The sequence below is a fragment of the Drosophila grimshawi genome, unplaced genomic scaffold (genome assembly GCF_018153295.1).
Source record: "Drosophila grimshawi isolate 15287-2541.00 unplaced genomic scaffold, ASM1815329v1 contig_1369, whole genome shotgun sequence".
NCBI classification, from domain to species: domain Eukaryota; kingdom Metazoa; phylum Arthropoda; class Insecta; order Diptera; family Drosophilidae; genus Drosophila; species Drosophila grimshawi.
In genome coordinates this window covers 5,363,067-5,377,636 of record NW_025062891.1, presented here as the reverse complement: position 1 = coordinate 5,377,636, position 14,570 = coordinate 5,363,067, and the positions used below count along the sequence as shown (strand labels likewise).

The 14,570-nt window shown below is 40.4% G+C and overlaps 2 protein-coding genes and 1 long non-coding RNA gene across 4 annotated transcripts; 2 read left to right on the top strand and 1 right to left on the bottom strand.

Moving 5' to 3' along the window:
• Positions 1–227: 227 nt before the first annotated feature.
• On the top strand, positions 228–3,798 carry LOC6561095 (ubiquitin carboxyl-terminal hydrolase 38). Its single transcript, XM_001987487.3, has 4 exons — positions 228–1,764; positions 1,856–2,163; positions 2,232–3,063; positions 3,121–3,798. The coding sequence occupies exons 1-4, from the start codon at positions 946–948 to the stop codon at positions 3,673–3,675; spliced, it is 2,514 nt and encodes an 837-aa protein (XP_001987523.1). The 5' UTR covers positions 228–945; the 3' UTR covers positions 3,676–3,798.
• Positions 3,799–5,129: 1,331 nt separating this feature from the next.
• Positions 5,130–14,562, top strand: LOC6561094 (pyruvate dehydrogenase (acetyl-transferring) kinase, mitochondrial). Of its 2 annotated transcripts, none has more exons than XM_032734676.1 (6): positions 5,130–6,049; positions 11,147–11,354; positions 11,432–11,622; positions 11,965–12,536; positions 12,602–12,700; positions 14,189–14,562. In XM_032734676.1, exons 1-6 carry the CDS (start codon positions 5,926–5,928, stop codon positions 14,252–14,254), a joined length of 1,260 nt encoding a protein of 419 aa, XP_032590567.1. In that variant the 5' UTR covers positions 5,130–5,925; the 3' UTR covers positions 14,255–14,562. The 2 variants fall into 2 exon arrangements, with proteins under 2 accessions (XP_032590567.1, XP_001987522.2); XM_001987486.2 differs by lacking the exon at positions 14,189–14,562 and adding an exon at positions 13,784–13,936 and having other exon boundaries at positions 5,131–6,049.
• On the bottom strand, positions 9,131–10,154 carry LOC116805020. Its single transcript, XR_004364981.2, has 3 exons — positions 9,726–10,154; positions 9,414–9,531; positions 9,131–9,356 (listed from the first exon to the last, which is right to left on the bottom strand). It is a non-coding gene; the product is annotated as an uncharacterized LOC116805020 (long non-coding RNA).
• Positions 14,563–14,570: the final 8 nt, after the last annotated feature.

Genomic DNA, 14,570 nt, shown 5'->3' with positions numbered 1-14,570 from the left:
GACAACAGCCACGCACAAAAAAGGTAAACAATAAATGTGCAAAAGCATCGATGTATCGATGCAACGATGTATCGATATTATTTTGCAAAGCACAGCTGATGTGCGATATATTGTGATGAATTGACAGAGTGATGCAACGATTTTTATTTTCAGTGGTAAACAATGCTCATCATATTGGGGCACACTGACCTAACTTGTGTAATTCTCGTGTGGCAGCCCTGGCTGCGCTATCATGCAGATTGAACGTGTCTACGTTGCTTTCACTGACTCAGTAGCCTCAACATTAACAGAAAAGCTGAAAAACTCACAATAAATTTGTTAAACACAGTCAAAATTATAGTAAACATAGACAAAGAACTATCTAATTGTACTCCCAGTGTGCGAGAGCAAGTCAAAAACAGCAGAGACAACAGCAAATCAAAATATATAATTGAGAAAAAGAAGGTCGGCAGTGACAAACGGAAATTGAGCTAAAAACAAAAGCGAGCGTCGTCGCACAGTATTTTTCTTCGCTTCTTCGCGTGTGTGCGTGTGGGGAAGTGTGTGTGCCACCAAAAAAAAAAACAAATAATTCAACAATTTGGTGGAGACCAGCGGAGTCCTCCTCTCATTTGGGTGGTTGGATCTGGGCGCATTGTTGAATGGCTGCTGCTGCTGCTACTGCTGATTATTGTTGTTGTTGTTTGTTTAGATAAATAGTTGCTGCGTTGGTCAAAAGCAGTAAAGACGACTCGCAACGGCAGCAGGCACAAGGACACGCGGCGACTGCGCACCCAGTGCTCCCGCAGGTCACGCAACAGCCGCAGCGCCCGCGCCAACTCCAAGCCACCGCATCCCCCACTCAAGAGGCACAAATCACAATTGCTCCGTCGCTGGCGGCAACAGAAACAACAACTTCAACGCCGACACCAACAGAAGCAACAATTAGCGGCAGCCGCCTTTGAAATGGCCGTCAAGCAAAACAACACCGAACAGCAAAATGATGGTGCACCGGGCGGAGGAGGAGGAGCAGGAGCGGATCCTGCAACAGCAACATCAACGTCAAACGTGCCGGGCAGCAACAACAATATCTCAGACAAAGGCGGCGGTTCCAATGATGCCTCCAATGGGAGCGATGCATCGCCAAAAGCAGGCGGCTCCGATTCATCGGATAGACAGCATGATATTAAGGCACTGCTGCGGATCATGCAGATCATCAATCCGGAGGAGCAGCAGGCGACGCTGGTGATCTATCATCATGTCATCTGCAAGTTGGCGCGCATGCCGATGAGCACCAAGCCCGAGGATCTGAAGCGTTTCAAGGAGGAGATCAACAAGGTGGGCAACTATCTGGCGATGCCCAACAAGAAGAGCTATCTGATGTTCTATCTGCGCATCGTCTACCAACTGATCACCGAAACCGCCTACGAGCCCTCCTGTGCCGTTGCGATTGTCTTTCAGCTGTTCAGTCCGGACCTGATCATTGAGGCGGTGCAGTCGCTGCTCGATCAGGATGTGCAGGATGACAGCATACGCAAAACGGTGGGCTTGCTCTGCAAGTGGATATGTTTCTGCAACTTTTGCCAGAATCTCAATCTGTGGATAATGGCGCTGTTGCAGGGACTGCGCGAACAGGAGAAATATCTGCTGCTCGACGAGATTGCATTGGACAACATCGAGATGCTGTTCTGGCCAATGATCTTACCCGCAATGCGACCCAAAGTGGCGCCTGTTGTCTTTCACATGCTCTCAACCATCAATCAGGCGCCGGAGATATTCCACAAGGTGAGCGAGCAAAGGATTCCTTTGAACCCCCTCCAAACCACAACTATTCATATTCATCTCACTTCAAATTCTATATTAAATAACTTTTCAGATATTGCCAAAGATACCGCCGGTGATAAACTCTTTGAAGAATCAATCGAATAGCATGGATGAATCGTCCTATTTGCAAAAAATGGTCGATCTGACCAATGCGCTGATGATGCGCTTCTACGACAACGATGAGCTCTACGCGCCCATCAAGGCCGCCCTCCAAATGTACGAGCCGTCGCAGAACTGTGTCGTCCTTGCCCGTGCCCTCTTCGAGAATGCCCTGCCACGCAACGCCCGGGTCGGTCTGGTCAATCTGGGCAACACCTGCTATATGAACAGTGTGCTCCAAGCACTGGCCATGACCAGCGAGTAAGTCTCGCTATTAACAAACGAATTCCAATTAAATGTTAATTTTCTACGGATTTTGTAATTTGCAGTTTTGTGCGTCAGATTCTACTGATTGAGAGCGGCTCGTTGCTGCTGCTGAAGGTGCAGCAGCAGATTGCGTTGATGCATCATTCGATGCGTTACGAGCTGACGCCGTCGCGTGTGTTGAAGGCGACACGTCCGCCGGGCTTTACGCCCGGACTGCAGCAGGACAGCTCGGAGTTCCTAGGCTATTTGCTGGATCTGTTGCATGAGCATGAGATCAATAGCGGGGCGCACAATCTGCAGCACATGGACACGGATGTTGTTGGAGGCCACCAGGCCAAAGAGTTGAAGGATGCCAGCGAACCGGCTGCCTCCCTAACGGATGAGATAGTGGCCGCTGGCGTAATACCCTACAATAGCAACGATCATGAGATCTGTGCCGTGCACAATTCGAGGCCAAATGCACCCGGGGCTATCAGCCCAGCCACGCCCACAGCTACGCCCACCAATGCACAGCAGAAGAAGCCGCCGTCGACCATCGATAAAACGTTCGCCGGCAAATTGTCGACGACGTACAAATGCCTGAACTGCGGCTGGGAGAGTCGCAACGAGGATAGCTTCCGGGAGCTGCAACTCTCATTTCCGGATGACAAGGACGACTGTGGCGCAGCCAATTACTCGGTGCAAGACCTAATCGATTACTACTGCTCGCCCGAGAAACTCGACGGCGACAATCAGTACTTCTGTCCGCGCTGCAAGAAACTCTGCGATGCCGAGCGGCGCATCGGGATCACCCAGGCGCCCCGCAATCTCATCCTCACGCTGAAGCAGTTCAAGTACGATCAGAAGTACCATTTTCGCACCAAGCTCATGCACAAGGTGTTCCACGATGAGAGCGTAAGTGAATTCAATTCAATTGAATTTTATTTGATAAATCTCTTTAAATTTGTCCAGGTGAACGTCAAGGTGTGCTCCACGGACTCACTGCAGGAGACGTGCACGGTGCACTATGATCTATATGCGGGTGTGGTGCACGCCGGCTACAGCATGGATTCAGGTCATTATTTCACGTTTGCCGCGGATCAGTCGAAGAATTGGTTCAAATTCAATGACAGTCTGGTGACCAACTCGAAGCCACAGGAGATGCACAGCCTCACCTCGCCGAATACTCCGTACATATTGTTCTATCAGATGTGCGGCCGATCGACAGAAACGGCGCCCGATGGACCAATGCATCCGATGGTGCCGGTGCCGCTGATCCCACCACTGACGCTCGACGAGCTGCCGCGCACGTTGCGCGACTATGTCAAGCAGGATAATCGCGACTACAACGAGGAGCTGAAGATGCAGCGGTTCAAGCGCAACGCCAAGCGCAACAATGTCAGCAGCAATGGGACGATGACAAGGAACGGCTACGACGGCGACGACGAGGATGACCAGTCGCCGCCGCCAGCTGGCGGCTGTGGTGGCCCCGATCTGGCCATGAACATGAATCGTTTTGTCTACTGATCCTGTGAGTAAGTGTGTGTGGCTGGAAGATCGGTAGACCGCCACATCAGCATATATATATATGCATATATATATATATATATGTATATTACTATACTATATGTGTGTGCTAAGCGAAAAATATATATTTATATATATGTTTTATATATGCATAATAGGAATATTTACGTTATATATATATATATATATGTGTGTGTATATAACAGATTATTCACATTTATATATGTATGCTATGGTAAAATCTGTGCAGCGTTTTCCAATTTCTTTGCTAGCTTCACATCGCACTCACACACATACCCACACACACCTACACTATATTGTTGTCATGTTCCTTAAAAAAAAACCAGCTCACACACACACACATACATACAGTAGAAACTAAAATTGTATTTCCATTTACAAATTTGTTATAATTTTTATGCATTGTTTTTTGTTAACACAAATTTAGTTATAGTCTTAAAATATACATATTATATATATCATACTACATATATACATATTTAAAGAAAAAACAAAAACGAAAACGAAAAACATTTAAATTAGCCAGAAAGAGAGAAATGTTAACGATACTCCTTAGTCCTACATGCATACATAAGTAAAACCAAATCAAGGCAGAAACAGGTCAAAAATAAGAAAAGAAAAAGAAAAAAAACAAAAGCAAACAGGCATCTAACCAACTTCCAATTCTGGCCTCCAAGGAACCATATATTCAGATCTACAGTAGTATATGTAGTACATATATCATTTACGCACAGCTCGATTTGAGTTTGAAATTGTGTGCTTGTAAATTTGTCTAACAAACTTCTTTATAGCAACGGAGCATCAGCAGCAGCAGCAACAAATTAAATATCTGTAGTTGGTTTATATAGTATATATACATATATATTTAAAGCATGTAAAGAATGGGAATATTCAGAGATTTATGATTTGTTTTGTGAATTTTCAAAATTTACTTTTATGTAATACGAATTTTTTATGGAATGATTCGCACGCAACGCTTCATGCTTGTAAGCATTATAAGCGAGCGTTGTGCATCAAAAAAAAGCGTTAAGGTCTTGAATATTATTGCAATTCAATTGGAATAATTTCAAATTACATTTGTATATGCTGTAACTTATGAATATTTATCTATTACATTTATAAGGGTATCAATAAAAATGAAAACACACGCATTAACGCATTTATTACTTAATCGTTTAGTAAATACGAATTTTAGTAAATGAATACAGAGTATGTGCCAGTCACGCTCATTTGGCAATTAAGTATTGAGGTGGCCAGCCGATAACAAGAGTGTTGGTATATTTCTATCGAAACGAGAGCATTTTTCACTTTGACAAACTATGGTCACACATTAATAGCTTATCCACACAAGCCTCCAGCTGAACATCAGGCCCATACACACACACACAAACAAATTTTGGAGCGCGCCTATAAAATGAGCAATACGCGCCGTGCTCTCGAACAGTCTCTCGATTCGGTGAGCATACTATTGAGACCATACGGGGCTGTCGTCTGAGTTAGTCGACGCAGAGCGCTGCAATAACAACGACGAAAACGACATCATCTAGAACGTAAAGAAAGTAAATAAATAGCTCAGTTAACGCTGTTATGAAACGCGTGGCGCACAAATCAGTCGCATAGTGTGGCAAGTCCGGACTCCAATTGGGCGTTATTCACCTGCAACTGCATAATAAAAACGCTTTTATGGCGCATCAGCGACACAAATCCACAGAAACTGCCGAGAAATACCACAAGAACAATAATAACAAGGAAGCAAGAAGCAGCAGCTAACAGAAAGCAAAAGCTACAAAACTAATTGCGATTTATATAAATACAAATATTTTGCTACACATTTGTACCCTAAATGCTAAAAGCCTTTTAAAGCACAATTGATTTATTGTGCTGCATATGAACTGAAAAGCCAACACCAACAACAACAATTGCTTTCAGACGTTGCCAGCTGTTCGGAACAAATAAAAAGCTCACTAAAAACAAGAAAAAGAGAAAGGCCAACGTCCTGCTGCCCAATTAAAATAAGTTGGGTTATGTGCGCCGTCGTCCTAGGCTGCTGAAGGTGAGCGAAGGACACTGAGCCTACCGACCGCTAAAAAAATATTACTCTCTTAAGCCAACCGAAGCGTATAAAATATACCTGATTGGATAAATAAACAGCTAACCGCACAGTGGGTCGAGAACAACTGAAGTAAAACCCCCCAAGCGGCATTCAAAGTAACAATAAAAACACTCAAAATGCGTATTTTTCCCGTGCGTCTCTCGGCCATCTCGTCGTCCATGTCGAACCTGGCCAAAATGCTGGACTTTTATTCAGGCTTCAATCCGTCGCCGCTGTCAATAAAACAATTTATGGACTTTGGTAAGCATTTAAAAATAAAAATGTCCTTGCCGGTTTCCGATAGGTGGCGCTCTCTTCCCCCTCCTCCTCCCAAAACCCTCACTCAAAAGCCATAAGTGTACTCCAAAATATGTATATCTATATATATATATATAAACATTGTGTCACTATCGTAATTTGAACAATTAGTTATTGTTTTAATCGCAATGCAATAACCATAGAACATTTGATGCCTTTGTGTCGTAAACTCGTGAATGCTAGCAAATCATTTAATTGATCTCGACGATTTTGCTGTATTTGTGTTGCGTAACATGATAACAGTGTGAGAATCTATTAATGTGTCCAACATGTAAAATATATGAGTATGTTAAGCTTACAGCAAAGAGATTACAATAATGTTAATACGTGACTTAGCAGCTTCTATGCTTATATGAATGGGTTTGTGTGTGTATGTGTGTGTGTAGCTGTACTGCGCAAATTCACCGCTATCTAAAATGTACATACCTAATTTAGTTTCATTGAATTGTCAATTAAGCATTTTTACTGTCCGAGCCGGGTCGCCGCCGCCAAACAAAAAAAAACACAAAACTGTTGATTATGCAGAGTGACACAGTGAGAGGGAGAGAAAGAGAGAGAGAGGGAGAATAAGCGAGTAAAAGCTTAATAGCCAACTCAATTGCAAGCTTCAATGCGGCTTTAAATGAGAAACTAAACTCATACATAGATATATTAAAACCGGAAGTTTAAACAAACAAACATATTTCTCATTGGCCGTCAACAATAAATGACAATGAAATATTATACTTTTGCTGCAAGTCGTCATCCTTCCGGTTGCACACTCTTCTTCGCAGACCGCCCACCAGTTGCAACTGGCAAATGGCACGTGCTGCCCAAGGACGCTTCAATGTCAGTTAAATAGACAACTGCTTTATATACACATACATATTGATATAGACAAACCTGTGTGTCTCCATTAATATTTATAAGAATGTTTTAACCTGCGTCTTAACATGCCCCAAAACAAAAGCGCAAGAATATGTAAAATGTGCACTACGTGATACCCTATAACTTGCAGTTAATTTGCGCAGTTTTAATTAACTATCGTGACAATCACACATTTTTCTGGTAAAGCAAAACAATATGATATAAAATGATGTATACTAGAATAAAAGCATTCCCCTTCAAATCAGTACTAAAATATACATATACTATATATATATATATTGCATTATATTGTTTATCAGTAATTAATATAACCCAGTTGTGCAAAAGAAATAACAGAAAAAAAAGAAAATGTATTCATAAGATAACATAATAAGAAAAAATGTATTAAAAATCCCCAACAAATATAGGAAATTGCATAGGAATTGATTACATACGATTTAAAAAAAAATAAGGGAACCATAAATCATACATTGAATATCCCCATTTAAGTCAGATTATATATATAAAACCAATTTCAACAGCAGAGGCCTGTTGTTAACTCTCTTCACCAATGTCACAAATAGCAACTGTCTTGGAAGGGAGTGTGGTGGGGAAGGAGGGAGGAGCAAGTGGCTAGGATCCAGCAAAATTTAGAAAAGGAGAAGACAACTGTGCCATTAAGGGCTATATATAGCGACACACGCCGAAGGGAGGCAAGTCAAGGTTTTATTAGCCGAGGAAGGCGGGGACTAGGGCTGCCATGTTTTGTGTTTATTAATAGAATTAAAATTACGAAACAGGCTTCAACATATTCAACCTTATTATCATTATACCATTTAACTATAGTACTTCAGTACTACCAGTTTATATATCCATTGTTCTTATTATCTTTGTTGTTTTGGTTTTTGGCCTTTATGATGTGCAAACAGAATTAGTAAAGGCTTTTCTACTAAATTCAATACTGTATATGTTTGTTAGTAGTTGAACTTTGATGCGAGCGATAAGATTTGAGCTGCTTTTGGTGCCAACTGTACTTGGGCTTTGTTGTGTTTGAAAGTATTTTCATGGAAAATGCCTCCCCAGCTGTAAATATACATATATGTACATATATCATATCAACGAAGCTGTACTAAAACTCGAACATCGCTAAAATTCACATCGGACCACCCACAATGCCATTGTATTATATGGCAGACATATGTATGTTATGTGCGAAAAATTAATATTTCGTTATCATATTTTTACAATAACAAGAGGCCCACTTCAGCTAGCTGCTAATTATTACCTTTAACTTTCGCCACATTCAACTATATTATTTACTTTTGTTTGTGGTCCCTAATCACTATCCCTATCAGCTGAACAACCCGAATAAAAACAATATGTCAGTGCAATATTAAGTGTATATGATATCTTGAAATCCACATGCGTTTATTTTGATTATGAGGGGCCCCCCTTCCCCTTGCTCTACCCCAAAACCAAACCATAGCTGATCATGTGCCAATTGCTGCGTGGGCCTCAAAAAAATATTTTATAGTATAAATTTATCAAGAACAAAAATTAAAAAATAACTGTGACAAAAAGTTGATATTTTTATATATAGAACAAGCAACACGAGTATTTTGAAATGGAAAATTTTTCACGTTTCCAATAAGTACATATACCCCATGCTTTATGCGTATTGACCATCGGAGGAAATTCGCAATGCTTAATTATATCTATAGATAGCCAGGGAATCATGTACTTTGGAACCGTCCAACGTTTGAAGACAGCCAAAAATATGAAAAACAAACAAACAAAACAAAGTGAAGCCGTCAGAACTTAACCCAAAAAACGGAGAGCACAAAACAGCGAAGCAATAGATAAAAAGAAGCATTCAAAACACCCCCGTGTTTTCTCAATTCTCGTGATTATAATGACAGCCACACGCGCTGCAGACTTTGCCCCTGCCGACTGCTGGGTATATTAGGATGATGGTTCAACCAAAACCATTCTATGCTCGCTTTTCATATATAACTTAGAAGCTTGTTTTTTATTTTATTTTATTTTTGTCAAATATTAAGTTTTTTTTTTCGTTTAATATGCGAATTCGATCCGTTTGCTTTATTTTTCATGCAAATTTTTATTTTGAGTAGCAACTCAGAGTCCATCATTCAGTTGTTGTTATTTGTTTTTGTTTGATTCTTTTGCTTTCGGTATATACATATACATATGTTTATGTATGTTTGTCTCTGACGTTTGTCGGCGGTAGCGACGAAAGGCAATGGCAAATGTGAGTCAAGTATAGGCAAAGATGTTGTGAGAGAGAGAGAGAGAGTCGCTCAATATTGGATATCTAAAATGCTGATGCAATAGACCAAGATGTCAACTGGGGGTGTGCCCTTCTGTAGTGACGTCACGCCCTGTCCTGAAGTAAATGCTATTGAAATAGAATAGTGCTCGAGTAATTGCAATAACAACATACGCATTTCCTTCCACTGTGCGCCCTTAAGTTGTCTGTCTCACTTGGAGTGACTAGGAGTGACTATTGCTGACCTTGGGCTTGTGTGGGCTGTCTCCGCGTATTAAGAAATTGCGTGCAGCTGTAAATAATTGATTGCATTTGTCAGCACTGACCGCAAAGTGATTGAGTAATAGAGTGCTAAATGACTAAACGGATAATGAGAGCAAATACAATTGAGTAATTGGTGGGTGATAATGAGAAGAAATGTTCAATTGAATTCGTGACGTGCTCGCACTTGTCACCTGTTAATATCTAATTCAATAATTTAATTACCGTGCACACCATATATTTGAATGCTGCTGTGTTAAGAAACGATTATCGATTTGCAAGGTAAACGAAAGTGAGTCCACATCTTATCACTAGCAATGCGTCAAAGTTCTTGACAAGTGCCAGACACCGTCCGATCAAATCACACCAAATATTTATTGCAAACAGCAACAAAAAACGCGTACACAGAAACTCGTGCAGACTCATCGGTAAACAAGCAGCAGAAGCGGAAGGCTACAGCAAACCGTGAATACAGGTCTATTTTGAGGTCAGCTGCTGGCGGCTCTTTTAGAATGAGCGGGTGGGCGAGGGGCGGTGCCAAGACGTCGCGCGTGTGTCTTTTGTTGATCGCTCTTTCACTCCCCTTATCACTCTCACAAACGTGCGTGGGTATGTGTATATGTGTGTGTGTATGTGTGTAGTGTGACCGTCCCCCTACAAACAGCCGGCGGTTTCTCGCAAATTCTAGTGCTGACGTCGTCGCTTGTTATGATTTTGGTTCGTGAGTGGAACCTGTTTGAGCGCAACTTTTGTTGTGCTTTATGCTGCTCGCTTGTGTTTTTATTGCGCGTTTTATTGATTCTGTTTTGTTTTCGGAATTCGTTACAATTGCCTCATCAGCAAAATGGCCGACAAAGCTATCGTTTTATAACTAACTTTTATACATTTATGCAGACGCATTTATGGTTTGTTTTCGTCTTGAAGTCGAAATTGCGGGTAACTTTTGTAAATGTTTTTGACACTCGTTGTTCGTTGTCTGTTATCAAAGCCGCTGGTTCGCAGTTTATCAGTAATTCCTCCAAGGCAATCAAACAAACAAAAAAAGAGGCGTGTCTCTTATTTGCGAACTTTGACAACAGATGGCGTTGTCCAATTCAAGGGCAATGCTAAAAATTAGTATGTAAATATGTATATATGTCTGTATATACATGATTAATTAATTTTTGACTGGCCGTCGAGTTCGTTGTGCTTATCAGTCTTTCAGTTCCAATCGCCCGATTCTGCTTTCCATCAATGTTTTGTTTTTGTTACGAAATGGTTGGTAATCAGCAAACGAACTAAAAATTAAGTGAAAAGAGCAAAGTTTTTGAGGCTTTGTTCAAATTTGTTGACTAAATCGCATTACATTCTGGTTGGTTTCTTGAACCGAGCTTGTTTACAAAAGTTTAATTACTTATGTGAGCAGCAAAACAAAAGCCAGTTTGACATGCAAACCTCACAAAATTATAAATTGAGATTCAATTTCATTTGCTTGCATTTTGTAATCATGAACTTTTTGTTCAAATAGAACTGACCCATTTACTGAGTGCATGCTCAACGCAACTGCGTCGCTTTTTGTAAATATGACAAGATCTCGTCATTGATTGGCTAATGTAATCATACGTTAATAATGCGGCTCTCTCTTTCTCTCTTTTTTGCGATTGCAGGACAAAATGCATGCGAGAAAAAATCGTATATATTTCTGCGAAAGGAGCTGCCCGTGCGTCTGGCGAATATCATGAAGGAGATCGCATTGCTGCCCGATAATCTGCTGCACACGCGTTCCGTGAGCGAGGTGAGCTCCTGGTATGTGAAGAGCTTCGAGGATGTGCTGGAGTACGAGAAGATCGAACCCACTCATGACAACCTGCAAAAGTGTGAACAAAATATGACATATCCACTCAATGCCTGACGTTTATCTAACCATCGGTTTCTCATCCTTTTTTTTGCAGATTTGTGCACAACTTGGATCTCATTAGGAATCGTCACAATGATGTTGTGCAAACGATGGCCCAGGGCGTCATCGAGATGAAGGAGAACGAGGGCGGCAATGTCGATGCGCCGACAGAGAGTTCCATACAATATTTTCTCGATCGCCTCTATATGTCACGTATCAGCATTCGTATGCTAATCAATCAGCATAGTGAGTTTTTGATTTATAATTAAATGTGGCATAGCTTTAGCGAGATGTCGTCAAAATAACTAATTTAAAAACATCTATTAACAACAAATTTCGCTTATTGAAATTTGTAATTATCACTTTTAAAACTACAAACAATGATATTTGATGTTCAAACAGTTAAACAGCTTAACAGTTTTTGTACAAAAATTCAAGTCTGAATCCGGTTAAAAAAAAAATTCAATAAGCGTGCAACTGTTTCTTTGAAAAAGTAAAGAATTTAAGCTTTAAATATGCCCATTTTGAAATAAGTTATTTATTCATTGAAACATATAATTAATTATGTATTTTCAACACTTTCCGCAGCGCTGCTGTTTGGCTCGAGTCCGCATTCGCTGGGCCGGCACATTGGCTGCTTGGATCCCTGCTGTGATCTGTCGGATGTGGTGCGCGATGCGTACGAGAATGCTCGCTTCCTCTGTGATCAATACTATTTGGCGAGTCCCGAACTGGAAATACAGCAGTACAGCATCACGGACGAGCCGTTGCCCATAAACACCGTTTATGTGCCGTCGCATTTGTACTATATGCTGTTTGAGCTATTTAAGAACTCGATGCGAGCCGTTGTTGAGCATCACACTCGTAACAACTGTGATACTTTGCCGCCGTTGAAGGTGGCCATTTCTCGGGGCAAGGAGGATATTTGTGTGAAGATCTCCGATCAGGGCGGCGGCATTCCACGCTCTCAGTCTGATCAGCTGTTCAAGTATATGTACAGCACAGCACCGCAGCCATCCAAGTCGGATCTGCACACAGCACCACTGGCCGGCTACGGCTATGGCCTGCCCATCTCAAGGCTCTATGCACGCTATTTCCACGGCGATATCGTGCTGCTCTCCTGCGAAGGCTTCGGCACCGATGCCATCGTCTACCTGAAGGTAAACTCTCAATGTCTTCAATATCAAATTCATTTTGTGCTTACTGGTTCTCCATTGTGTTGCAGGCGCTTTCGGATGAGGCCAACGAGCTGTTGCCCATCTTCAACAAGACGAGCTCAAAGTTCTATCGCGCAACAGTGCCTACGGGTGACTGGTCGAATCAGGTAAAATACATCAAGAAGCCGAAGAAGACGAGCGCTGTTAGCCAATAAATTGGCCTGGCTGAGTGTGCCTGCAACCCCCTTCCTTTCACTAACCGATCAACCAATCAACCATTCATGAAACCCCAGTCTACCCCACAAGCCAGAGATAACTCCAGATCCAGCTCCATAGATCCCGCATTGAATCCAAAGCGTTTAATTAATAATATTTAATATCTATTCAGTTTTATTTGTATGTTATTTGTGCATTTGTTGCTTCTCCACACATTTGGCATAGTTTGCAGTTTGTTGAATTCTTGTTGTCATTTATCAGTTGACATTCCAAAAATCTGTACATATGCGATTAATGGGAATTTTGTAGGCCTTGGTCAGAGTTGTTCTCTGGGGTTTATTTTTCATAATTTAATTTAAGCTGTTATAGACACGATAAAGTCTTAATTATATACATATATTTATTGCGATTAATCTATATAGATGATGCACCCACATAAAAAATACAAGTCTTGAAATAATTGCGAAATTAGGTTACGTAATTAAATGTGAATTAGTTTTAAGTTATATATTGGTTTATTATCAAGCACACAATATTTACATAGATACATATACATATAACTACTATAAATAAACATATATGTTTTTTAAGTTCAACTGAAGTTTTAAGCAAATAAACTGTTGAAATTTCTATACAAACAAACACGCACAAAAACAACACACACAGTTTTCATATTTTGCTCATTTTCCATGTTCCCCAAAAAGTTGAAAGTATTTAACAATGGATTTAATCGGATTTAGCCTAATATGTCCCTTAGCACACAGTAAGATAATGTTTCATTTGCACCCCATGTTATACTCAAACTTCTCTCAACTATTTCTTGTTTTTGAAAATAACAAGTTATCGTGTCTTGGAACGTTTGTATTCCTTCTTGGTTCCCCAGACTAAGCCATCTTAAATATAGCATATTTTACGGCTAACCAAAAAAAAAAACGAAAACAATCCTTCCCTTTTGAAATCCCAAGCAATGTTTTTGATTTACTTAATTATCTTTACTCTCTTAATTATCTTGACTTATTTATGCTTTCTTTCAGAATTTTTCCAATCGTTGGCGTTATATTTATGGGTTTTTAAAGAACTTATAAGACTGTTCCAATCACACAAATAATCATCTTCGCCATCATGGTCGGTTTCTGTTCGTATTCTTTAGTTGGACAAAGTCGCTGATATTAATTCCATATTATTTAAGATGGTATTTTTTCCGATATTGCTTGTCTTGAATCTATTTAAATAATATATTAAGATATTATTACAAGAAACATGTGATTTGGTTTCTTATCATATCATCTCAAACACATTCTTAGCTAAGCGTTGGCTGGCTACTGAAAGGATTTTGTAAAACCTAATTTTGTTCATGTTGGTTTCGGTTAAAACCAGAGCACACATCACGAATACCTTTGCTTGTTTTTGTGGAATACTGAAACGTCTCCATATTCCAGAGCTCGGACATGAATGCACGTCAGCTGAATGCAACTACGCCAAAGCGGTACAGCGACTCGGATTAGCTGTGCGGCACTCAAAATGATACTCAGGATTTCTAGGAACAACAGCAACAATAGTTTTAAGTGCAACCTAAAGAGAGTAAAAATGATATATCACTAGTTATAGGCAAACATTCCCAAATACAGCAGCAACACGACTACGATTTGTATTTGATATTGTATTCATGGCAGTAACGTGTTAAGTTTCTAATTGTTGTTAAAAGCAAAGGAAATTTACTATTGTTATATATCAAGTTGAAAATCACCTGCATATTTTATAAGCGTGTTTTTGTGCAATAAAGTGAAACAGAAAATAATACAAAATAAGAAAAAAAAACAA